The sequence below is a fragment of the Cervus canadensis genome, chromosome 7 (assembly GCF_019320065.1).
Source record: "Cervus canadensis isolate Bull #8, Minnesota chromosome 7, ASM1932006v1, whole genome shotgun sequence".
Taxonomy (NCBI): domain Eukaryota; kingdom Metazoa; phylum Chordata; class Mammalia; order Artiodactyla; family Cervidae; genus Cervus; species Cervus canadensis.
Genome location: NC_057392.1, coordinates 6048325 through 6073816, shown reverse-complemented (window position 1 = coordinate 6073816; position 25492 = coordinate 6048325). Strand labels below are relative to the sequence as shown.

The window sequence follows — 25492 nt, the reverse complement described above, 5'->3', positions numbered from 1 at the left end:
ACCTATGGGACACTGTAAAAGCAGTGCTAAGGGAAAGGTTCATAGCAATACAGGCTTACCTCAAGAAGCAAGAAAAAAGTCAAATAAATAACCTAACTCTGCACCTAAAGCAACTAGAAAAGGAAGAAATGAAGAACCCCAGGGTTAGCAGAAGAAAACAAATCTTAAAAATCAGGGCAGAAATAAATGCAAAAGAAACAAAAGACACCATAGCAAAAATCAACAAAGCTAAAAGCTGGTTTTTTGAAAAGATAAATAAAATTAACAAACCGTTAGCCAGACTCATTAAGAAACAAAGGGAGAAGAACCAAATCAACAAAATTAGAAATGAAAATGGAGAGATCACAACAAACAACTCTGAAATACAAAGATCATAGGAGACTACTACCAGCAGCTATATGCCAATAAAATGGATGACTTGGAAGAAATGGACAAATTCTTAGAAAAGTGTAACTTTCCAAAACTGAACCAGGAAGAAATAGAAGATCTTAACAGACCCATCACAAGCAAGGAAATCGAAACTGTAATCAGAAATCTTCCAGCAAACAAAAGCCCAGGACCAGATGGCTTCACAGCTGAATTCTACCAAAAATTTAGAGAAGAGCTAACACTTATCTTACTCAAACTCTTCCAGAAAATTGCAGAAGAAGGCAAACTTCCAAACTTATTCTATGAGGCCCATCACCCTAATACCAAAACCAGACAAAGATACCACAAAAAAAGAAAACTACAGGCCAATATCACTGATGAACATAGATGCAAAAATCCTTAACAGAATTCTAGCAAACAGAATCCAACAACATATTAAAAAGATCATACACCATGACCAAGTGGGCTTTATCCCAGGAATGCAAGGATTCTTTGATATCTGCAAATCGATCAATGTAATGCACCACATTAACAAATTGAAAGATAAAAAACCATATGATTATCTCAATAGATGCAGAAAAAGCCTTTGACAAAATTCAACATCCATTTATGATTAAAACTCTCCAGAAAGCAGGAATAGAAGGAACATACCTCAACATAATAAAAGCTATATATGACAAACCCACAGCAAACATTTTCCTCAATGGTGAAAAATTGAAAGCATTTCCCTTCAAGTCAGGAACAAGATAAGGGTGCCCACTGTCACCACTACTATTCAACATAGTTTTGGAAGTGTTGGCCACAGCAATCAGAGCAGAAAAAGAAATAAAAGGAATCCAGATAGGAAAGAAGTAAAACTCTCACTGTTTGCAGACGACATGATCCTCTACATAGAAAAACCTAAAGTTCTACCAGAAAATTACTAGAGCTAATCAATGAATACAGTAATGTTGCAGGATATAAAAGTAACACACAGAAATCCCTTGCATTCCTATATGCTAACAATGAGAAAACAGAAAGAGAAATTAAGGAAACAATACCATTCACCATTGCAACAAAAAGAATAAAATACTTAGGAGTATATCTACCTAAGGAAACAAAAGACCTATATATAGAAAATTATAAAACACTGATGAAAGAAATTAAAGAGGACACAAATAGATGGAGAAATATACCATGTTCATGGATTGGAAGACTCAATATTGTGAAAATGGCTACACTACCCCAAACAATCTATAGATTCAATGCAATCCCTATCAAGCTACCCTCAGTAATCTAGAACAAATAATTTCACTATTTGTATGGAAATACAAAAAACCTTGAATAGCCAAAGCAATCTTGAGAAAGAACAATGGAACTGGAGGAATCAACCTGCCTGACAAAGCCACAGTCAACAAGACAGTATGGTACTGGCACAAAGACAGAAATATAGATCAATGGAACAGAATAGAAAGCCCAGAGATAAATTCACGTACCTACGGACACCTTATCTTCGACAAAGGAGGCAAGGATATACAATGGAAAAAAGACAACCTCTTTAACAAGTGGTGCTGGGAAAACTGGTCAACCACTTGTAAAAGAATGAAACTAGAACTTTCTAACACCATACACAAAAATAAATACAAAATGTATTAAAGATCTAAATGTAAGACCAGAAACTATGAAACTCCTAGAGGAGAACACAGGCAAAATACTCTCTGACATAAATCACAGCAAGATCCTCTATGACCCACCTCCCAGAATACTGGAAATAAAAGCAAAAATAAACAAATGGGACCTAGTTAAACTTAAAAGCTTTTGCACAACAAAGGAACCTATAAGCAAGGTGAAAAGACAGCCCTCAGATTGGGAGAAAATAATAGCAAACAAAGCAACAGACAAAGGATTAATCTCAAAAATATACAAGCAACTCCTGCAGCTCAATTCCAGGAAAATAAATGACCCAGTCAAAAAGTGGGCCAAAGAACTAAACAGACATTTCTCCAGAGAAGACATACAGATGGCTAACAAACACATGAAAAGATGCTCAACATCACTCATTATCAGAGAAATGCAAATCAAAACCACAACGAGGTACCATTACACTCCAGTCAGGATGGCTGCTATCCAAAAGTCTACAAGCAGTAAATGCTGGAGAGGGTGTGGAGAAAAGGGAACCCTCTTACACTGTTGGTGGGAATGCAAACTAGTACAGCCACTATATGAAAACAGTGTGGAGATTCCTTAAAAAACTGGAAATAGAACTGCCATATGACCCAGTAATCCCACTCCTGGGCATACACACCAAGGAAACCAGATCAGAAAGAGACACGTGCACCCCAATGTTCATCACAGCACTGTTTATAATTGCCAGGACATGGAAGCAACCTAGATGCCCATCAGCAGATGAATGGATAAGGAAGCTGTGGTACATATACGCAATGGAATTTAATCGGCCATTAAAAAGAATTCATTTGAATCAGTTCTAATGAGATGGATGAAACTGGAGCCCATTATACAGAGTGAAGTAAGCCAGAAAGATAAAGACCAATACAGTATACTAACGCATATATATGAAATTTAAAAAGATGGTAATGATAACCCTATATGCAAAACAGAAAAAGAGACACAGATGTACAGAACAGACTTTTGGACTCTGTGGGAGAAGGCGAGGGTGGGAGGTTCTGAGAGAATAGCACTGAAACAAGTATACTATCAAGGGTGAAACAGATCACCAGCCCAGGTTGGAGGCACGAGACAAGTGCTCGGGCCTGGTGCACTGGGAAGACCAAGAGGGATGTGGTGGGGAGAGAGGCGGGAGGGGAGATCAGGATGGGGAACACATGTAAATCCATGGCTGATTCATGTCAATGTATGGCAAAAACCACTACAATATTGTTAAGTAATTAGCCTCCAACTAATAAAAATAAATGGAAAAAAAAAAAAGACTTTGCCTTCCAATGCAGGGGGTGCAGGTTTGTTCTCTGGTCAGAGAGCTAAAAGCCCGCATGCCTCTTAGCCAGAAAAAAACCAAAAAACAAACAACAACAACAAGGAAAAAACCCAGATAAAACAGAGGCAATATTATAACAACTTCAATAAAGACTTTAAAAATGGTCCACATCAAAAAAATCTTTAAAAAATAAGAAGGTCATGGTTGCCATCCAGCTCCTCCCCGGCTGTCTGTGTAACCCCAGGCAATCTAGCCCAGTTCATGGATGTTCCATTCCCCACTCAGGGAAATGGAGATAATAATAGTACCTCCTCTAGTGTCTATCAGGATTTCCTTTGCACTGTGCCTAGCATCAAGCAAAGACTCCACAAACACAAATCACTTTTATTTTAAAGTAGGAGTTTAATTTAGGACTACCAACCTGTTCAGCATTCTAGTACTCAGACATCCTCTGGGAAATTTGGGTGTCATAATATCAGTCAAGGACAGCTAGGCTGACCAATAGCTTGCCAACTAGATTAACCAATTTACTTATTTAATTATATAAACAGTGTACCTCCACTTGAGCAATGTGTCATAATACAGGTGTCTACCAGCCTCTGGGTCAGATACTGAGGAATCAGTCATGCAAAGTGCTTCAGAGACTCTCAGAGTCTACTGGGAACAACAGAGACATACACCATAACCACGTGGGGAAAGCTATGAGAGCCTCATGGAGGGGAACTCACCTCTGGTCCCAAAGGAGACCAGTTCTTCTTGAGCATCTATTCTGTGCCAGACACCATTTGCTTTTTTTCTTTCTTTTTTCTTTTTCAAATTATAAAAGCATGATAATACATTTACAGGAGACTTGGAAAATACAGAACAAAGTTATATATAGTTCCATTGTTTGTTGTTCATTCACTCAGTTGTATCCAACTCTTTGTGACCCCATGGACTGCAGCTCCCTATATATTACAATTACTTTTTAGGTAGATAAATTAAGATTTTTATTTGGAGTTTCAATATCAAACTATCAAAACTTAATAGAATGAATAGAAAAGTAGAGGTGATATAGTAGACCTGAAAAGCACTATGAACCAACTCAACAAATTAAGATTTATACAACTTTCACACAATGGCGGGATACAAATTCTATTCCAGTTCCCATAGACTATAAAGCCAGAGACATAGAACATATTAAACAAGGTGCAAAATTCCATAGTTTAAAGGTACTGAAATCATATAGAGGCCAGACACTGTCTTCCACCCTCTCAATGCTCTCGCCCTCTTTGTGGATGAGGAAATCAATGGGTAAACTAGATAGGTTCTCAGGAGTGGTGCTAGTACTCAGATTCACATCTTCTGACTGCAGTATTCACGCTCTTCACACAAATTCATGCTGCCCTGCCTCAGGGGCTGCCTGGACATCCATCCGAGCAGAGATGGTGACCTGGGGGGACTTATAGCCTCTCCTCCTGACCCAGCCTGAACCTGGGGTACAGACACGGAGGAGGACGGGGTGTGTGGGCGCCAATATCTGCGCTGTCCTCATGCCTGTATTTTTCATTGTCTCTCTTCCCACAGCCCCCAAATCAGCAGTTTTAGAAGAAATGCTTCACAACTTAGATTTCTGTGACATTTTAGTGCTGGGAGGGGACTTGGACCCCAGACAGGAGTGCTTGGAGCTCAACCACAGTGAGCTCCACCAGCGACACCTGGACGCCACCAACTCCACAGCAGGTTACTCCATCTACGGTAAGGCGGTGCTCAATCCTGGACCCAGTGGTCCCCTCTCACATCCAGGGAGTCGTGAGTGCAATGGGAGCTCCATCACCCATGGAGGGGGGTCAGGAGGGAACACTTGAGCTCAAAGCATGGACTTCTAGCCCCTCTTTGGACAAGATGCTCCAACCTCCTCTGGTTCTGGCTTCCATTCCATTCCTGGGGAAGTCTTCTGTAGAAACCAGGTGGAAGTCTGCTCTTATCATATTTGATCTCAGCAAGTATTACAGCAGCATTTGGCAGATTGAGGTCAAACATTCCAGTGAGAGCCAGTCTACATGGAAAATCTGTGCTTCAGCTTAATTGGTTCCTTGGAACCTCTGCTTTCCCACATTGTCTGCCCCTAAACACACCAAGCACTTACCCTAGCCGAATTCAGGGAGACCCTCGCTCCCCATAGGCACAGTCTGTCTCCACAGCATCTCCTCTTCTGCCTTCTTATGACAGGTGTGGGCTCCATGAGTCGCTACGAGCAGGTTCTGCGTCACATCCGTTACCGCAACTGGCGTCCAGCTGCCCTGGAGTCCCGGCGCTTCAGGATCAAGTGCTCAGAACTCAACGGGCGCTACACTAGCAATGAGTTCAACCTGGAGGTGAGTGAGACCTGCGGTGATGAGGGAAGCCCCAGCTCACCCATTTACTCCCTCATTTATTCAGGAAACTGCACCACTGGTCCACTGGCCACTCCCGGTCAGCGGCACCTTCTCCCTGCTCTTCCCAGGTCAGTGTCCTCCATGAGGTCAGAGTCTCGGACACTGAGCACGTCAACCACCTTATCGCGCAGCCGCCCTTCCTCCAGTCCATCCACCACCCGGAGTCCCAGACTAGCATCCAGCACAGTTCAGGTAGGTCACCTGGGGGGAGGGACCTCAGGATACCAGGTGGTCATTGTGACTCAACAGTTAGGGTGCAGCAGCCAGAACTGAAGGAGGCACCCGGCTATGGAGAAGCTATGAGCTTTGCTCTGAGGTGCTCACAGCCTTGGGAGGGAGCTGGTCAAGTACACAAGAAGTTACAGGCAGTGGATGATAAAACATGTTCGTACACAGGGCTGGAGTATAGTTTAGCATCTTTTTAAGCCTAATTCAAAGCTATGCGCTGCATGGCACTTTCCCTGAACAACTCACATATGCTCACACACACATGTGAACATATTGAAAAGGCTCCTACCCTTCCTTCTGTTCCAGCACTTAGCATATCGTCTTCCTGTCTGGTGGGCACTTCTCTCTGTCCTGACTTAACTCCACAGTCCCTGGCTCTCAGGGCAGCTGCCCTACACTTTGATGGAAAAAGCAAGAGATAAAAGAGAGTGTGCATTTATTAAGCACCTACTGTGTGCCTCTGTGAAAATTCACATGGATGATTTCATTTACTTCTCACAACTACCCATGGGGTAGGAATGATTAAGTCTATATATATATATATAGGATTATAGTTGCTTTACAATGTTGTGTTAGTTTCTACTCTACAGAAAAGTGAATCACCTATTCGTAGACAGATATCCCCTTTTTCTGGATTTCCTTCCTGTTTAGATCACCACAGAGCATCGAGCAGTTCCCTGTGCTACACAGTTGGTTCTCATTAGTCATCCACTTTATACGGAGTATCAAATCACAGCATTGTTTACAATAATCAGGACATGAAACAACCTAACTGTCCGTCAACAGAGGAATGTGGCAAACATATATGCAATGGAGTATTACTCAGCCATAAAGAGGAGCAAAATCGGGTCATTTGTAGAGATGTGGATGGACCTAGAGATGTCATCCAGAATGAAGTAAAGTCAGAAAGAGAAAAACAAATATGGTATATTAAAGCATATATGTGGAATCTGAAAAAATTGGTATAGATGATCTTATTTACAAAGCAGAAATAGAGACACAGATGCAGACAATAAACATAAGATTAAGTCTACTATATTATCGATAGATGACAAAAGTGAAGCCCAGAGAGACTAAGGTGCTGACCCAGAGTTCTCCAGCTGAGGTAGGTGTAGGCAGATTTTAAGCTACACATGAATGTTTCGATCATGTTCCATCCCAAGAGTAAGCTAGTCCTTTGCTCACTGTGTCATGCGAATTCCTTCCTTGTTCCAGTGGTCCCGAGCATTGCCACAGTGGTCATCATCATCTCCGTGTGCATGCTAGTGTTTGTCGTGGCCATGGGCGTGTACCGGGTCCGGATCGCCCACCAGCACTTCATCCAGGAGACTGAGGCTGCCAAGGAAGCAGAGATGGACTGGGATGATTCTGCGCTCACTATCACAGTCAACCCCATGGAGGTGATCCTCAGGCAGGGACTGGGAGCTTGAAGTGGGATGTCTCTCCTCCACTGGGTTCCATCCATTCTGTGCTGGAAGCCCTGCCCAGCTAGCCTAATCCCACTCATCCTTCCCTTCTCTGGGCTCCTCCAGCCCTCTCAACTTGAACGGTCCACACTTTCCTACCCACTGCATGCACTGCTCAAAAACCTGTGAACTGCTCTCAGTCAACAAACAGAACCAGACATTTCTTAAGCCAAGCAGCAAAGTGGTGTCTGTCCTTGGCCTCCCCCATAGTCTTTAACTCAGAGCTGACTCATACTCAGGGACTCAGGATTGAATTTTTGATTAGCTACCAGTATAAATTAGGTGGCTATGCTCCATCTGCCTGCAAAGCTCACTTAGAGGCTCAGAGTAGGTAAATACAAAAGCACAATGCTAACACCTGCCATTTATTGAGCCCCCATCATGCCAGAACTGCACTGGGTCCTCAGTACACATCGCCTCATTTAATCTTCCCAGCAACTTGTGACATAGGAGTTCCCATCCTCATTTACCAATGTGGGACCAACTCAGGGAGGCAAAGTAAAGTGTTCAGACTCCCATAACTGGTAATGTCAGCACCAGTATTCAAACTCACCACTGCCTGATTCTAAAGTTCTTATTGTCCCAATTGGCCATCAGCTCCCCAAATCCGCCCATGAGTGTCCAGTCCTCCTGATCTGGGCATATGAATACCAACAAAAGCCACTTCCATTGTGCCCTTTGGTCTGCCCGTGGGTGCTGGGTGGAGGGAAAGGCTGGAGCAGGAAAGCAAGGTAGCCACTGGCCATCGAGGCGCCAGTCAACAATGAAGTGTCCCAGCCTGTCCCGTTTCCCCCTCACCTGGCTTCATGCTTCAGTTTCAGAGCCAACACACTGATGCAGCTTCCGTCATGTGCTGAGGTGTAGTATTAAGTGCATCACTGTGGAACCCCATAATTTCCACCCTCAAAGAACTGAGTCTTGGGTGTGGGATGCAAGATCATTATGCCTGAAGCAGTCTGATTACCTGACCAGAGTGTGCTTGCCAAGGGGTAACCTGGCAGTCAGTGAAGCAAGAGTAGGGCAAGCCTTTGGGGCTGGAGTGTCCAGGGAATACTCCTTGGAACCTAAGAGAGACCTTGAAGAATGGGTAGGATTTAGGGGGAGGTAAAGGTAGAAGAGAAAACACTACAGAGAAGGGATGAAGACAGGCATGGGTGCGTGTTTTTTATGGCTAGTCATCAACTCAAAGCATAAATCCAGATATCAGATTTTACTGGAATCACCAAAAAGCTCAGGGGAGGGGATAAGACTGGAAAAGAGTAGGGTGGAGTTTAGGACACAAGTCGGGTGATGAAGGGCAGGCAGGGAAAATGAGGACCATGAACTTTGTCCTTCTGGAAGGAGTATTTTTGAGGGGCAGCCCACCTGAGTCTTGGCTTAGAAGACCACCTGCTCCCAGAGACATTATTTTCCTACCTGGAAAAGGGGTACAAACTTAAATGTCATTCTCTCATTGAGAAGCAAGTCACTAAAGACTTGGAAAGTTCCATGTAGATAGGTTCCAGAAATGCCAGAAAACAAACCTTAACCCAGGACTTCCCTGGTGGTCCAGTGGTTAAGACTCCACCTTCCAAGTAGGGGGTGCAGGTTTGATCCCTGGTCAAGGAACCAAGGCCCCACATGTTGTGGGGTGCTGCCAAAAATGTAAGTGTGTTAGTGTTCATCACTCAGTTGTGTCTGACTCTTTGTGATCCCACGGACTGTAGCCTACCAGGCTCCTCTGTCCGTGGAATTCTCCAGATAAGAATACCAGAGTGGGTTCCCTTCTCCAGGGGATCTTCCTGACCCAGGGATCAAACCCAGGTCTCCCACATTGTAGGCAGATTCTTTACCATCTGAGCCACCAGGGAAGTCTCACCAAAAATTTAAAACAAAACAAAACAACAACAACAAAACCTTAACCCAAAAGGTTCACTGGATGATGGATGGGATCAACTTAAATGTGCAGTACCTAAAACAACAATTTATCTTGAGTTTGGGTCTTGGAATTCGCCATTTCTTGTCTTTTCCTTAGTCCTCCAACTGGTCTTTCTCCAGAGGACTTCCCTTCCAAAGTCCATCTCCTAGCCCAAGGGTTGAGCATTAAGGGAAGGAGTTCCAAGGTGCCCTAATTATCTCCTTAATGGAGAGAGAGACATAAGCGCCAACATGGCTTCTGTCTCATCCATGATGAGCGTTTCCCTTCTCTCTTCTGACATCCAGAAACACGGAGCCCCAGGGCGTGGGGAAGAGGAGACCGAGGAAGAGGAGGAGGAGGAAGAAGCGGAGGAAGACCTTAGCTCCAGCAGCAGCGAGTCGGAGGGCAGTGACGAGGAGGAGGAGGAAGGGTCGGGCAGGGGCAGACACGGTCAGAGTGGAGCCAAGAAAGCCCAGCTGGAGTGGGACGACTCCACCCTCCCCTACTAGTGCCCGGGGCCACGCCCACCCGCCTGTCCGTTTTGTAAGCCCCGCCCCGATGTACACCGCAGCCTATCACATGTCACCTCTGATTTCCATGATGGTCCGCGCAGGCCTTCCCCAGCATTCTGGAACCCACGTTTTACGCCCTGGGCTCTGCTCGTGTCCCAGTCCTGGGGCAGTTTCCAGAAGCCCAGCGTCATCCTTAGTGGGAACTTCAGGGTGAACGTTTTCCTGTGACACCCACTTCTCTGGCCCAGGGCTCACCCAGCATTCTGTTAACCAGATCTGTGGGTTCTCTCTGTTTGCTCTTCCCAGTAGGGGAGAAGATCAGCCTTTATGTTGCTCCCCAACTTGGGGGCTCCGCGTCCCCAGGGCTCTTAAGTTCCAACCCACTGTGCGAGTGCGGACTCCATGTTCTCTCCAAACAGTCTGGCAGATTCTCCTCACCTGACTCTCTAGGCTGCTTCCTACAGGCAGGGTAGTCAGACTCTACACTCCGGAGGTCTAAGTCCTCTGCACGTCAAAGGAACATCCTTACCCAGGTGGAATTAAGTTTGCAGGACAGGTTTGCTTGGGCTCCCCTCACCCCACACACACATCCGCTCTCTCATTTTGGAGAGCCTTTTCCTTTGTTCTTCTTGAGGCCATAGAAGCTTATATGAAAAGTCCAAAACCAAGAATAGGTCCTTGGCCACAGCAGGGTCTGGTTCCTGCCAAAGTGCTCTGAAAATCTGCCTTGCTGGCAGCCACTGAGACCCGCAGGGCTGCCCTGCTGGCAGCTCCCACCACAGGACACCATGGAGGCCAGAAAGCATTCCAGACAGCTACTGCCCCCGGCAGCAACTGAGACAGACCTACAACTGGGGAGCAGAAGGAAGGGCTGAGGAGAAGTACGGCTGGGCTGCATGGTGGACACAGCTGCGTGATGAGGGTGGCTGGGCCCTCCCAGGCCAGAAGGTGGCCCCAAAGTGGACAAGGCTCTCACCATCTAGTCTTAGGGTCCCTCATCCCCTAGTTCACAGTTCTGCCTCTTGAGAAGATACATTCCTCTTGAATGTATTGGAACAAGCATGGACAGCGTCAAATCTAAAATAAGAGTTTGGAGATTAAACTGCTAGGAATTAGAAGCATGTTTGCCATAATAACAGCTTCTTTTTTCTTCTCAGAAAAGGAGCAACGCCTTAGGTGGACGGCAGATATATCCAAAAACCTAGTTTCATTCTTTCTTCTTTGTTTAAATAAGAAAATCTTTTCCATCTCCATCTTAACGTGGACACTTTTGGAGGAGAGTTGTTGCTATAGTAACTGGTCTGTGATCTTTTGTGGCCAAGAAGATAGCAGGCAAGAACTAGAGCTGTTATAGGACTTCCACGAGGCTCTGCGAATGTCTTTGTTTCAAATGTCTTGGGCTTTTTTGTCCTTAGTATGTATGGTCTGTCCGCGAACTCTCCCCACACCCATTCCCCAACCATCTCATATTGGTTTGGCACAGCAATGAGCTGGTCCATAGGCACAGGGCATTCAGGTTCAAAAGAAAGGTCAGAATCTATTCACTCTACTTGCTGTGTTACCAACTCAGAACTTATGAAGGGGGACCACCGTCAGTGTCCTTTAGTCTGACCTCCACCCAGTGAGGATCCATGACAGGTCTTTCTGATTCAAGGAAACCTTCTGATTTGAGGAAACCACCTTAGGCAGTTTTTTCCATCGCCTAGAGTGTTTTTTGCATCTATTCTCTCCTTCAAGCCTCCAATAATCCTATGAGGTAGTGGGGACATCTATTATTAGACCCATTTTCATGTTGAGTAAACTGAGCTTCAGAGATTCAGCATCTTGCTCAGAGTTTTTCTGATGCATCAACTAGATGGGACTCCCCACCATCCACTCCTTGCCTAGGGCCTGCCACTCTGATTCTACTTATTTGTGTTCATGAACCAAGAGGCATTGCTAGGAATCTGCTGTGTGCTAAGCACTCTACCAGCAGCTGTGGGAAAGGAAGAAAGCAGACAATAAACTCTTCCAACCTTTAAAGGACTTGATAGCTGCAGAGGAGAAATAGGCATAGAAATCATGTAAGAGACAAATGCAGAGGGAGAGGGAGAAGTTGCAGGAAGAAGAGGGACTCATTCACAAACTCAACCCATGCTCTCATTTTTCCCTTCTTAGAAGAAGCACTAGCAGAACTTTGTGGTTTTTCTATTCATTGAATGGAAATAAGCGCCTCTGTGAATTTCCCCAATAGCCCTTTTCTGTCAGGCTGGGTCTATGCATCTACTAGAAGAAAATCTCGGGATTTTACTCCTTACAGTCCCCTTAGTTAAACAGAGATCCTTTAGTTGGGCCTTCAGGAGCTAACAGAAGTCTTGCAAAATTATAACAGTAAAATGAATACTGTATGGATATGTTTAAAGCCAATTCTTGTGGAATTGGATTTTTGTTTAAAATATTTAAGTCTGGTGTTCAGGAGAGTGCTTTCTTCTGCTAGGTCTTTCGGTTTGGTTGGGGTGGGGAAGGTGGTCCCCATGCCTTCTGCTGCCTCAAATGGCTACATCACTTATTTACGGCTGAGTGAGCTGTTTGGGGCACAAAAAACCATTATACGTTTGGGGACTTTTGGAGGGAAGGGAGCAGGTGAAAGTAGCACTTGGCCAGGGCAGCGCAGTCGATTCACTTGTGACAGGACTCATATGCAGAGAAACAGTGGGGTCAGGTCAGAGCCCTTTCTGTCTGCTCCCACTGTGGGAGATCAGCCTGTATTGCCAGCCCTGAGGATGAGGCACCTGAGATACTGCTGGGTCTGTGGGTGTTTATGGTGTTCCCAGCACCGAACTCAGCCCCACAGGTGAGAACAAGAAGGGGCAACTATATAAAAGTAGCAGAAGCTCCAGGGAGTGTCCAGGAAGTGGTGAGTAACATAAATTGCCATCTCTCAAGGATTCTAACCACAGGTGAAAAATGCCATTCATCAGTCCAGCGTTTTCCAGTCTCCATCTGTTGGCATGTAGGAACCCAAACTCCCAGATGGCCGGATACCCTGCGGCCTCTCACCCAGACAGCAGCAGCAGCAGATGTCCATCTGGACAGGAAGGAACAGCTGACCAGTTTGTCCACAGGACAGACCATTGCTTGTCTTGCCAAGCAGATGCCCAGATCCTGCTCTCTGGAGGTTGGAAACTCATAGGCTGAAACCTCAGGTGACAAGGAAGAAGAGAAGGAGGAGGTTGATGGGAAAGGCTAGTACAGAATGAGTTGCCCTAGTGGAGTAAAGCAATCAACTAGTTGGCCACCTGCGTTAAATAATACTAAGTACACTCTAGTAGGTTTAATCAAGTGCTATAAATCTGACCGAGGCCTCAGTTCGTCTAGTTACCAAAAGTGTGATTTCTGCCAAAAGTGGGTTCTGCTTTCACCACCTCTGTCTTAAATATATACAGTCATTCTATCAAGCAGGGCTTAGCCCACACAGCTCTGCTTGTAGTAAGGGCTGTGACCTGGCAGATCTGGACCCTGCAGGGAGATGGACTCCTGGAAGGGAAGTAATGTACCCTGTTCTTATACATATGGCAGGATTGGCAGACTTCACCTGGAAGGAGCAAGTTGGTGATATCTTGGATTTTTCAGGCCATAAGGTCTCTGTCGCAAGTATTCTACCCTGCCATGGTAGCATGAACCAGCTACAGACAATACACTTAAATGGATGAATATGGCTATATTAAAAAAAAAAAAAAACACTTTATTTATGAACACTAAAAAATCAGGCAATTTGAATTCATATTATTGTCAGATGTCACAAAAATTTATTACTTGTTTGACTTTTATTTTGCAGTATTTAAAAACAGAAATAACTGAGTCCATGGACCTTACAGAAACTAGCAGCTGGGCAGATTCAGCCCTGGGGCCACAATTTGCACACCTCAACCGTGTGTGTGTGGAAAGCAGCCTTCCAGCCTTTCATTTGCCAAGAGAAAGCAGGTATCTTAGGCCCTCCCATTAACTACTCAGGGGTCATTGCCTCCAAAATGAACAGCAAATAATGCATAGTCCTTAACTAAACTGTTTTTAAAATCCATGTTCCAGAGGGAAAACAAAAACAAAAACCAAAAAATAACTTGTTACTAGTTGAATTGACTCAAGCTCAGGCAAGCATTCGTCAAGAGCCAAAAGCCTGGGATCCAGGAACCCGCTGACCGCTGAGCATGAAGCCCACTGAGCTAAGTGCTGGCTCCCAGGTGCAGGGCCTTCCCCCAACAACTCAGCCCATAATGATTTCTAAGCAGGAATGTTCATTATCTCAGACTGATTTCCATTCAGCCCTGCTCATGCCATTGCTATAAAAATGATCTAAAAAACTTGTGACTGTTTAAATCAATACAGCATAATCAGTTGAAAGCCCAGCCGGGCACACTTCAAAATTAGCAGTCTTCTTGGCTGTATGAGTCAACATTAGCCAAAGGAAGAAAAGGAAAACAGGAGAACTTTCTTCTTAACCATCCCCTTATTTGAATTAACCAGATCAGTTTTACTTAAAAAAAAAAAGAGAGAGAGAGAGAGAGAGCTGGTCTAATCCTTTGAAAAAAAATGTACCAGTGCAATGTAGATGCTTTTCAGGGAAGACCATCCTGAGGTCTTTGGGGGACCCCCTAAGCCTCCTGTGATGCACCCTGGCAGGCTCAAGATGCTACAGCATTCTCCATTGGCATCAGACATTTATCGAGGCTGACAAGCCAAAGCCCTGGGCACAATTTAATTTTCATGTAACCACTTTCTGTTGTCCAGCTGTGGGCAAAGGCAATGAGTAATGAAAGTTTTGAAATCTACTCCAGCACCTTCATTTCCCTGCCCTTATTTGCTTTACTTTATAAATTCATTCTGTACCTGCTTTATAGATCTTGTTCTGGTTTTCCTTGGGGCGCCAACCAGAAAGAAGAGTTGGCTTGGTAACAAGTGGGTTAGAAGCCAAACTTGACTCTTCCAGGGAGACGAAAAGAGATAGAAGATGTTACCTTCATGAGCACCCCAGAAAGCAATCAGACACCCCCTGTATGCCATGAGCGAACAGATGGGATTCTGTGTTTGCCACTCTGTTCAATGTAATTCAGAAAAGCCTTGCTCAGCCCCTATGGCGTGCCAGGCCCTGTGCCAGGAATGGGGAAGGGAGGATGGATGAGTGGTGGTTTTACCTGTGAGGATCTTCCAAGCTGCTGGGATGTTTCCTCTGCCCTGTTGGAGGCTGTCCACAAGCAGTCCGGATGGTGGGGACAGAAGTTGGGATTGGGAGAGGGGGATAGCTTGCTTTGGCAGTTCTCCAACTGTGTCAGGAGGTAGGTGGGAACCCTGCCACACGTTGCTGAGGCCAAGTGGAGAACTTTCTAGGGATGTAGGCAGCCTTATCCTACATGTTTCTTTTTTTTTTTTTTCATTTATTTATATTAGTTAGAGGCTAATTACTTTACAATATTGTAATGGTTTTTCTTAATTCCATTCCAGGCTGATTCAGCTCGCCTGTAGATGGAAGCCAGTCACCCTGCCTACAAGGCAGAAATAGCATGGCCAAGGGCTGAGATTCAGTGAAACCAGCCAAAGGAAGTTCATATGTAGAAACAGCAGGCAGCCAGACATTGGAAGTTAGGAAGGGCAACCCAGGTCCAGGAGCCAGCATGAGCCTAGATCTACAGCCTAGGTGGAACAGCCTGGGGTTCGGAGGTCCCAGGTTAGAGCTGAAGAAGGAAAAATGGCTGAGTTGTGAGGACCTACTGCAGGTTCACACCCCATGCTATGGAATCCAGGCTCTCAAGGTGTCCTTAGGCCAAGGCAGTAGCATCACCTGGGATCAAATGAGAAATACAAATTCCTGGGCCCCACCCAAGACCCGCTGAACCAGAAACTGGGGTGGTGTCTGGCACCTGTGTGTTAAGGAGCTCTCTGATTCTGATGCACACTAAGGTTTCAGGACCACTGATCCAGAGGATGAGAAGAAAGATTAAAGCTGCCATTGGGAGCCGATGACTATTAACAAGATTTTTTTTTTAAATTGTGTACTGATGAGAATGCTGAAACAGACTGCCCCACCTCTCTCCTGGGTCCTCCAGGCTCTAATCCACTCTCTCTCTGAGTCAGTGGTTTCCGGGAACCCTGGTCCTAGTCCCAATTCCGCTCCTCCCCTAGGGCATGAACCACTCCCTGCTGGTCTGGCCCCACTCACCCTGGAGAAAGACAGCCCAGGAGAAGCTGCAGCGAGGCCACCCAGCCATAGGGAGGCCACCTTCCAGGGTCCTATAAGATGAGTGGCCTCCTTCACGTCTGTATTTTAAGGGGAAACAATTAAACTGCAGTACACTGGTGGAGTGGCCCAGGGCCTGGCAGGAGTGGAGCCAGGTCAGTTAAGGACACAGCCAGATGATTGTAGCATGGCTCCATTTGTAATGAGACAGTGCCATGCGGTGTCACATGCAGCCACTAAATCGGATGGGGAATGAATGGCTTTTCTTGGAAGGGCAGTAACTCACTCTGGATGCTACTGAAAGTAGAAAACAAAACCCCAAAACAAATGTGCAGCCTTCCCTACAAATAATGTCTTGGCCCTCAAATTTCTAAGACCTACAAAGGTGCCAGGCTCCACCAATGCCCTTTCCCCCCATCAACTGGATCCCTGAGGTCCACCTTTTATTGATTTAGTTTCTAGATTAGGTTTAAACTGTGAAGGTCCACAAACCTTTGGAAGGAACTAGTTGGCGCCCTATTAGTCATTTACACCTAGCTCTGGGGTACTGAATCTGTCTTCATGTATGGATTTTTGGGAATCAGAGAATGGGGTGCTGGGCCTTGGGGTGGAAGCACAGAGAGAAACGGGCTGGGAAGGAGCCCAGATACATGACCTCAGAGATCCAGCATCTACTGTTTAACTCCTACGAACCCCCATCCCCTCCTGATCAGACTCATTCCTGGTCCTCTCAGCCATCTCCTTGCTGATACCTCCCAAATGCCACCCCCTCTCCCCAGGACACCTCTGTTTCTCCAATCCAGCTTGGAAAAGATCTTCTAATTAAATGTCCAGTGTCCTAAAACCACAAAGATCCTATTGGGATTAACTCATCTCTCATAGATTAGAATATACTGACAAGGGCAAATGGGGCTGGCCAGTTGTGTGCTGTGGGAAGAGAGAGGGGAGAATCAGCCAGACCCAAGAGGGGAAGGTAAAGCATTCCTTCATGTCACTTAGATCCAGGAGAGCCTCTGTTCACAAGCTGGCCTCTTTGTGAGTTCTCTCATGAAACATTTCTCGCCCATGACCTTAAGGCAACGTTATATGTTTCCCTGAGGTTAGCCACTTATTACAAAGGCTCCCGTGGGACAAAAGCTCCCATGGGGGTGGCAGAAAGAGGATGGAGAGGCCTTCAGTAGTTCCAGGAGCAGGTGGGTTTTGTTCTTATTGGCAGGCAGGACAGGGACACACCGTGAACTGAGGGTGAGGACACAGATCTAGCCATGACATCAGGTAGAGTGAGTGAATAAGGGGGAGTGTTCATTGAAGTCCTAGATATAGGTGGGACACACGCAGTGTGGCACTGGGCAGGACATAACAGCCATTTACATTAGCCAGAAACACCAGAGAAAATCATGTCCCAATACCAGCAGTTCCTCCCATCTTGAGGAGCAGTGGGGAGCTGGTACCTCTGGACGCTGAGGTGCCACATGTCCAGAATCAGGGCCCACTCCATGAAAACTTTCCGTTGAGTGAAAAGGAACCACCGCCCTCATTTTCCAGGCACCAGAGGGGGTGACTAGAACACTAGAAAACGTGCTTGTGTAAGGCTAGGATGGCTCCCTGGCTGTGGCCTCCTCGGCTGCCCCAGGCCCCTCCTCAAAGCGAGAAGAGAAACGTATCTATCGCAACACCCTGGGTGTCTAGCAAGGCACCTCGGCCACAGCATGTGCTCTATACATGCTGAAGTAAATGGAATAGCAGAGATCACTTAACCTCCATGAATTTGGGGTTTGAAAAATTAAGATGCTACAATGAGGGAGGATGGCTCCATCTTTTCTCTCCACATACAAGTCCAGGTCCTTTATAAATTCAGGTGGAGGAGGACAGAAGTGCAGTAGAGAAAGGGGAGCACTCCTGCTGCCCCAGTGGAGGAAGAAGAGAGTGGGGTTTTTTGGAGAGGGACCCTCTCCCAGCTATAACCAGTAACAGGAGCCCCTAGGCAAGGAGCCGGGGTAGGTGGGCCTTGATGAGCCGACTGGCTTTGCCCCAAAGGTCATGGGCAGCATCCTGACCGAGGAGAGAAAGTCATACTCTGTTAATGCCTGTGCTGCTCTTCAGGCCCTTTTATCAGATTCACTGCAGAGGAGATTCATCAAGATGAAGCTCAGTTCCCAACAGACTAATGAAAAGAGGGCAACAGACATGAGAAGAGCTGAAAGGCAGACGGTGTGTATTAATCACAGGCAAGAGAAACATGTCAGCTCTAATGTCTGTTTGCTTTTATCTTGAAACAAAAATGCATCTTGGCTGCCAAGACCTTTTTTCCTGAGCATTTCAGAACAGAAATGGGACGCACACATGCATGCATATGCACACACACACAAATTGGAGGGTTCTTTTTCCCCAATGGGAAGAACTCTCAGAGAAATGAGCCCACAGGTTTTGTGTATTTGCAGAAGCAGAGAACCAACCATAAGTCTCAGCTACAGGCTCCAGCCCCTCTTACAGAAAAGGGAATGAAAAGGAGGAGACATCAACCCTGGGAAAGGGTTAATAGCTCTCTGATGCGGGGCTCCGCCTGTGCTTGAGGGAGGGAGCGGGGTCACAGATGTGAATGTAATGATGAATGTCCACCTCTGAGACAAAAGTACATCCATCCTGGTGGGTCTGGAACGAAGGATCAGGAGCCCCACCCCCAACCCCAACTCCCTTACATGGCTGCAGAGGAGGCTCTGACATGTGGGATTCGGGAGAGGTCATGCCCATTTTCACTAATTTCAAATGCTGGAAATAAAGCAGAAGCATTTAGGAGATCAGGAAACCAGACTTGCTACCCAGGACTGACTACTCAAAAAACAAGAGAAGAGATTGAGGGGAAAGGTGACTCAGAGTTGGGAGAGGGAACAGGTGAGGCTGAGGAAGAGTGACAGCAAGAGGGACATGGCTCCTTGGGGAAGCCAGAGGACTGCTCTAGATTGACAGCTGTAGAATCCAAGGTTCAGCCAAGGATGGGTGAGTCTGGTCATGTGACTGCTGAGGCAAGCAAATCAATCACTTCCAAACTGAGTCGTTTGAAGCTGATTTCAGTTCTGGATGAACTAGTTATTACGGATCAATCCACTTGACTGCTTCCAGCCTGGCTTCAGTGGCTTCCAAAAGGGGTTGTTGGTGGTCTCTACTGGACAGACTTGATAGGAGATGGAAGAAAAACAGTTGATGAGTTTAGAAAAGAAACTGCATGCAGAAATCAGTTGTTTTCAAAGACATCTGTAGGTAGTAGAGTGGATATGTTATATTGGTATGGACGTTATAATGTCAGTAAGGTAAGAGTCAAAATGATTTGGGACATATGTTTGGAAAATTAGTATATTAAATATAAATTTTCAGACAAGTAGCTAAGGACAGCTAAATATGTGTCATATATATATACACACACACATATATAAAATGAAGAAATAAGTGAGGTGTAAAATGAAGATGTCAATGGTTCACATTTTAAATTCCTTAGAAGCCCTGGTTTGGATGTTATGCTTTTTCTTACTGTTATTCTTGCTCTCAAAACACTGGCACATAGTAAGAGTTTGGTAAACGCTTAGAAATTGAAGGTCCAGCTTGTTGCCACTTAGTAGACGGTAGTATCACCCTGCTGCTGCTATTTAGTCAGTAAGTCATGTCTGAGTCTTTGCGACCCCATGGACTGTAGCCTGCTGGGCTCTTCTGCATGGGGTTTCCCAGACAGGAACACTGGAGTGAGTTGCCATTTCCTTCTCCAGGGGATCTTCCCAACCTAGGGATGGAACCTGCATCTCCTGCTTGGCAGGCAGATTCTTTACCAATCAGTCACCTGGGAAGCCCTAGAATCAACACACCCCAAGTTAAATGAGTTGCAGAGAAGCAGGTCAGCCACATCCCCCTTGTAGATCATCACAGCTGGATGAGAAGCTTTTGTGGATTCACAGATTCGGCATCCTGTCAGCCAGCTGCAAGTCTTGGGTCAGGCTCTCTGGTAGTGATCACTGACAGAATGTTACAGTAAGTCAGTCAGTACCACTGAAGCCACATCTGCATAACTCCCAGCAAGATATTTCTACAAGGAACAGGGCTAGGGGCTCTCTTCCTGTGGTCTCTGCCATTTCCTAGATACTCAATGAAATGCTGTGGAATTTTGCCAACTTCAGTTCTGGAGCTAAATGAAAAGGTTCTGGGCTCAGCTGATCTCAAAGGTCTAGAGATTTCTTCTCCCTTATCCAGAGCTACCACCGGCATTTAGAAGCCTTGGATGACTGTTTATTCCAATCTGCCTGACCACAGTGGGTGGGGGAAAGGTCCTGTGAGCTTTCTCTCCTCAGAACCTCTGTGGTGTTGACACTATAGACAGAGGAAGGGCCAGCAGCATCATTCTATAGAATCACCTTTGATCACCATCACTGTCTAGACAGTTTCTGCCAGTGAGGCCAGAGTGCCTCTCGCCATGGCCATCTGCAGCTCCATGGCTGGGCCAGTGTGTACCTGACACATGTCAGACTTCTGAGATCTTCTAGCTGTCTCAGAGTGAATTCCTTCAATTTAGAAAATGGGTTTATTTACTAAATATACTATTGTGTGTGTATGAGTGTGATAAAAGGCAAACTCTGGACTATCTCATTAGAAAGATGCATTTATACTGAATCTAATTTCAGGGGATCATGCTGTCATCTTGCTCATTGAGCAAGATTGCCCAGTCACAGAGGAAAATGCCCTTTTGCCTCCCCCCACCCTCTCTCAGCTCCCCTCCCCTGCCTAATTGAGTTGTCGGATCCACTCCAGGCTGACACGAGGTGAGGCGCACCGAGAAGCTGTATGTATATAAAGATATAAGAAGAAATAAGAACCATCATAGGAATCTGTTGGGCTCCTTCCCATGACTGTGATCTTACCCGTGTGTGAATCACAAACTTTGAATTTCTAACAATTCAGATTCTTGCTGTTTCCAAGTAATTTGTTAAATGCCTATTCAACACAGATATTTATTTTCAGCCTTGGCTTGTAAATGCCTACAAACTGATTCATGTTGGTGGTCATTATGACACTTTCTGTGAATTGGTGAATAAATATGATTTTCAAATTTCACAGTAAAGGTGACCTCGGAGAGCTTTTGTTCTCGAGACTATCTGATGAGGTGAGATGCTAAGAACAGCTTTGATTGGGTCAGTAGTCTCTGGGGCTCTGTCCTAAATCTATGCCTGGGGGAGAGAGGGACGTGGGACGATTTGAGGGATGGTGACATGGCAAACTGGCCCCTCTCTGGGCTCCATCAGGGCACCCTGTTACCCACAGAGCGGAATTGGGCTGCACTGTTACTGGAGACCAATGCAAAGGCGGTGCTAAGGTGTTTGCTGAGCACCTACAAAGCGCTGGAGCTCTATGTGTGTGATCTTAATTAAGATGAAGATGAGACCCAAGAGAGCTGGGGGCATTGAAGAGGGCAGGTGGGGCTGAGGCCAGCACTCTCCCCCTCTCTCTCTCTCCCCAGCCTATTGCTTCTTGCTCTTCCATTCCCGCTGACCTTCCCTTACACCCAGGTGCCAGTCAGGTCCACCTTGTTCTTGAAACCTGAAGATGGGCTGTCTTCCCATCCAAACCCAGTGGACATCCAGAGGACTTTTATGTGAGTCGCGGATACAGCTGCCTCTCCCTCCTAATTTATATTGGGCCCACCCAGGGGTTAAGTCTTACTTTTTGCTTCCAGAGAGAAGGAAGGAAAAGTCAGTTTTCTTGGAAGTTTTGAGGTCATGGAAGGGATTCACATTGCATGCAACACAGCAAACATCACCAATAGACCCTTTTTTTTAATGTACCTCAGGCTACCCTCCTCCAGCCATATGCTATCTACCTACCCTTGCCACCCTTTCCTTTCCTACCCCTGCTTACATCTCCCCATCTATGAGGATCCCCCAAATACAGGCTGTTCACACCCTAAGAGGAGCTCTTCTGTTCTATGTGAAGACACAATGAACTGTATTTTTTGTATTATGTCTCAGAGAGTCAGCAAGAAGCCTGAGAAGATTTTGTCTGTTTGGGGTTCCTTCCATCTTCACCTGGATAACACACACACAAGTACACTTATACACAAGTGCACACACACACACACACACACACACACACACACCCCTATCCTTGGGCATCTCTGGAGCCCTATATAGAGAGGGCCCTTGACAGTTCTCATCATTCCTTTGTTCTTGAAACAACTGGGCCCATGGTCTTGCTGTCTGATAAACGGACCCTTCATTATCTTTCCTGCCTATTCCCTCTCATCTCTTCCAAAAGCATCCCCTCACCCCTCAGCCTCCACAACGGCCTGCTCTTGGCCTCCCTCTCTGACTGTGTCCACATGAGAGTGAAGCTCTGCTGGGCGGTGCCCTCCCAGGCAGACAGGCTACAGAGACTTCTAGGAACTTACCCTTCATATGGAAATCCCCTGGAACTCCAGGGCTTTCCTTGTCCCTCAGGTCAAACAAGATAGATTTTTTTTTAACTGAACTTTTTCTGGTTTATCAGGTTTGAATAAAGGGCTTTACGTTAGGTAAACCTGATGAGGGTCCATGGCAAACACACACACCAACAAAAACCAACTTATAAATGACTACACTATGGATAAAAGTCCTGGACAGAGGTTTTCATCTCAGTCAGACCTGTGTTCATGCTCTAGTGGAGAACCTGGGCTAGAAAGGGCTCAGAGAGCATTTATGAAGCTAAACTGAATTAAACCTCCAATCCAAGGGGCTCTGTGACCTGGCCCAGTCTACGCTTTCACCCTTATATCACCCAATTGCCTAGCAGGAATCCTAGGTCTTGGAATTCCCGAAGCACACGTGAACATTCCTATCTCCATGCTTTTGCTCCTGCTGGTCCTACTACCTGTAATGCCATCCATTCTCGCATACCCAAAATCATGGAAGTCTGATCTCTGATAGAAAGTTCCCCCCTGAGCTTCAGGGCTATAGATCAGTAATGCCACTTTGATTTCCCCAGTGGAAGATGATCCTACCCACCTCTGCACCCTGGAGCATGGCCTTCCTACTGTAAAGCACCTCAAGCCAACTGTGGGAGGAACAGAGCGCGGGACTGACTTTTTGTTATAAGCCAAACTCACATGCCTGCAGAGGTAAAGGTAGCCAAAGGGAGAACAGTTACCTAGATGGGGCCTTCAGTGTAAAGACAAATGTGCGCAAGTCCACAGGGGTGACTGACTCTCAGCCCCAGCCCCTGTCTCAGTGCAAGGGTATTGCTCAAGATTGCCAGAGCTTCTGATTTTCTCTTTCAAGACAGTCAGAAGCCTGGGTTTTCATGTGGAATAGACCAGATTTTAAGTTTTGGCCACTAATTCCTGGGTTTTAACAAATGTTGTATGGACTCCCCTCCCCCCAACCCCCAGCCAAAATGGATTAGCAGGCTGACTTCAGGACTCAGTTGACCATTCTGTGACCTCTATTCTAGACCATATTAGTGTGGATCAGGTGAGTACAATTCATCAGAAACAAAGAATCATCACACCACCCTTGATTCCTATTATTTGGTCCTATGGGTCATGGTCAGCTATGTGGGTACTCAAAGACGTGACCAAGGCGAGCAGGTCTCTGGGCCATGGTGTACTGGAGGATGTCTATCAAGCAGTTCTGGGGAAAAGAGTTCAAATTTGTAGCATTTGCTGACTCCCATGACATAACTACTCCCTCTTTGGCTGATCTGAAGCCACCAACGTGATATCACTAAAGTCAGGGTTAGAAAGAGATCCTAATGGTGAGCTTTTTCAAGGCCACTTTCACACACCACTATTTACAGTTCAGGTATCAAGAGGACTCCCGGAGCACCTGTACCCATGACCTAAGGCCAGAAATTTTCAGAACATGCATTGGGAATCTGGAAGAAAATGTAGGAAAGAGAGTTTCTCAAACTGATTGGACTGTGGAATGCTTGCCCTCCTAAAGATCCTTCTGACCAGCATTCACTTTGGGAAATTTTGCCTTTAGCCTGAGATAAGGACCTGGAGCCCAGACCCATAGTTCTTCCCTTTGTCAGTGCCTCATCTGAGGGAATCATCCAGAACCAAGCAGTTAATTTCATGCCAAGCATGACACCTCTGAGTCCCAGCTCCACTTCCCTCAATACCTATCTGCTCCAACAGCCCACTCAGTATCACACCTTAACTTCCAGTGTGAATCCTCTTTTTTGATCATTGTTTTTTCTTTTCTTGGCCATGTGGTGTGTGGGATCTTTGTTCCCTGATTGAGGGTCAAATTCATACCCACTGCATTGGAGACGCAGAGTCTTAAGGGACCACCAGGGAAGTCCCTTCAGTTTCTATGCTCTTGATCTTGCACATGAAGGCAATATCTCAGGTTCAATCGGCCAAGAAAAGTTGTGGAACCCAAGCATGTATGGATTGCTGCTGATGGCGCCAGCGTCGGGGTGTGATGTCAGCAGTGCTGCCTGGCCAACAGAAGGGTGACACGTACAGGCTGGAGCTGGCTGGTGTCCTGCACACTGGGATGCTGGGCCGCCAAAGGGAAGTGGAGAAGGTAAAGGGTTCACTGAGCTTCAAGACCGGGTACCACGGGTGGCCACAGCACCTGCAGGGACTCTCTTCCTTGCCACTGGTTGGTCACCATGATAACACCCAGCTTGAAACTCTGGGTCAGTCCCACCCAACTGAGACCACAGCATGTTAGCAAAGCAAACCAAGGGACAGGCCTCCAAAGAGCCTCTCTGTGTTTTTGTAATGATCTTCTTTAAAAAAAATATTTATTTCCTTGACTGTGTCAGTTCTTAGTCGTGGAGCACGGGCTCTGTTGCCCCACAGCATGTGGGATCCTGGTTCCCTGACCAGGGATTGAACCCATGTCCCTGCATTGCAAGGCAGATTCTTAACCACTAGACCACCAGCAAAGCCCCTGTAATGATCTTAAAATAAAACCAAATGGACTATGGCTTAGAAGTGCTTTCCATTCTAACAAATGTTGTCATGGGAATCATTATTAATATATGTATTTTATTAAGCACTAACTAGGTACTTGGAACTGTGCTGTGCTTTATATGCATTATTTTACTTTAACCTCACAAAAATTTTATTAGATTTATATCTCCATTTACAAAGTACAGAGAGGCCAAGTGCATAATCTGAGGCTACATGATGATAAAGCTCAGGGTCACTCAGGCTCAAACTGGTGTTTTTAACTCTCCCAGGTGGCTCATTGGTAAAGAGTCTGCCTGCCAATGCAGGAGACCCAGGTTCAATCCCTGGTTCAGGAAGATCCCCTGGAGAAGGAAGTGGGAACCCACTCCAGTATCCTTGCCTGGAAAATCCCATGGGCAGATGAGTATGGTGGGGTCGTAAAAGAGCTGGACACAACTTAGTGACTAAACAGAAATAACAAATCAGTCCAAAAGCAGATGCCTATAGTCTATGAGCTCCATATTTATGGAGCTACTCAAAAAC

The 25492-nt window shown here is 45.9% G+C and overlaps 1 protein-coding gene across 1 annotated transcript in view; it reads left to right on the top strand.

Moving 5' to 3' along the window:
* Positions 1 to 21129, top strand: part of CLSTN2 (calsyntenin 2) — a 175319-nt gene extending 154190 nt beyond the window's left edge. The window contains exons 11-15 of the mRNA XM_043474112.1: positions 4868 to 5038; positions 5513 to 5658; positions 5787 to 5910; positions 7162 to 7346; positions 9615 to 21129. Of these exons, the coding sequence (XP_043330047.1) occupies positions 4868 to 5038; positions 5513 to 5658; positions 5787 to 5910; positions 7162 to 7346; positions 9615 to 9818 (830 nt within the window). The 3' untranslated portion in view covers positions 9819 to 21129. The remainder of the gene's footprint in view (positions 1 to 4867; positions 5039 to 5512; positions 5659 to 5786; positions 5911 to 7161; positions 7347 to 9614) is intronic.
* Positions 21130 to 25492: the final 4363 nt, after the last annotated feature.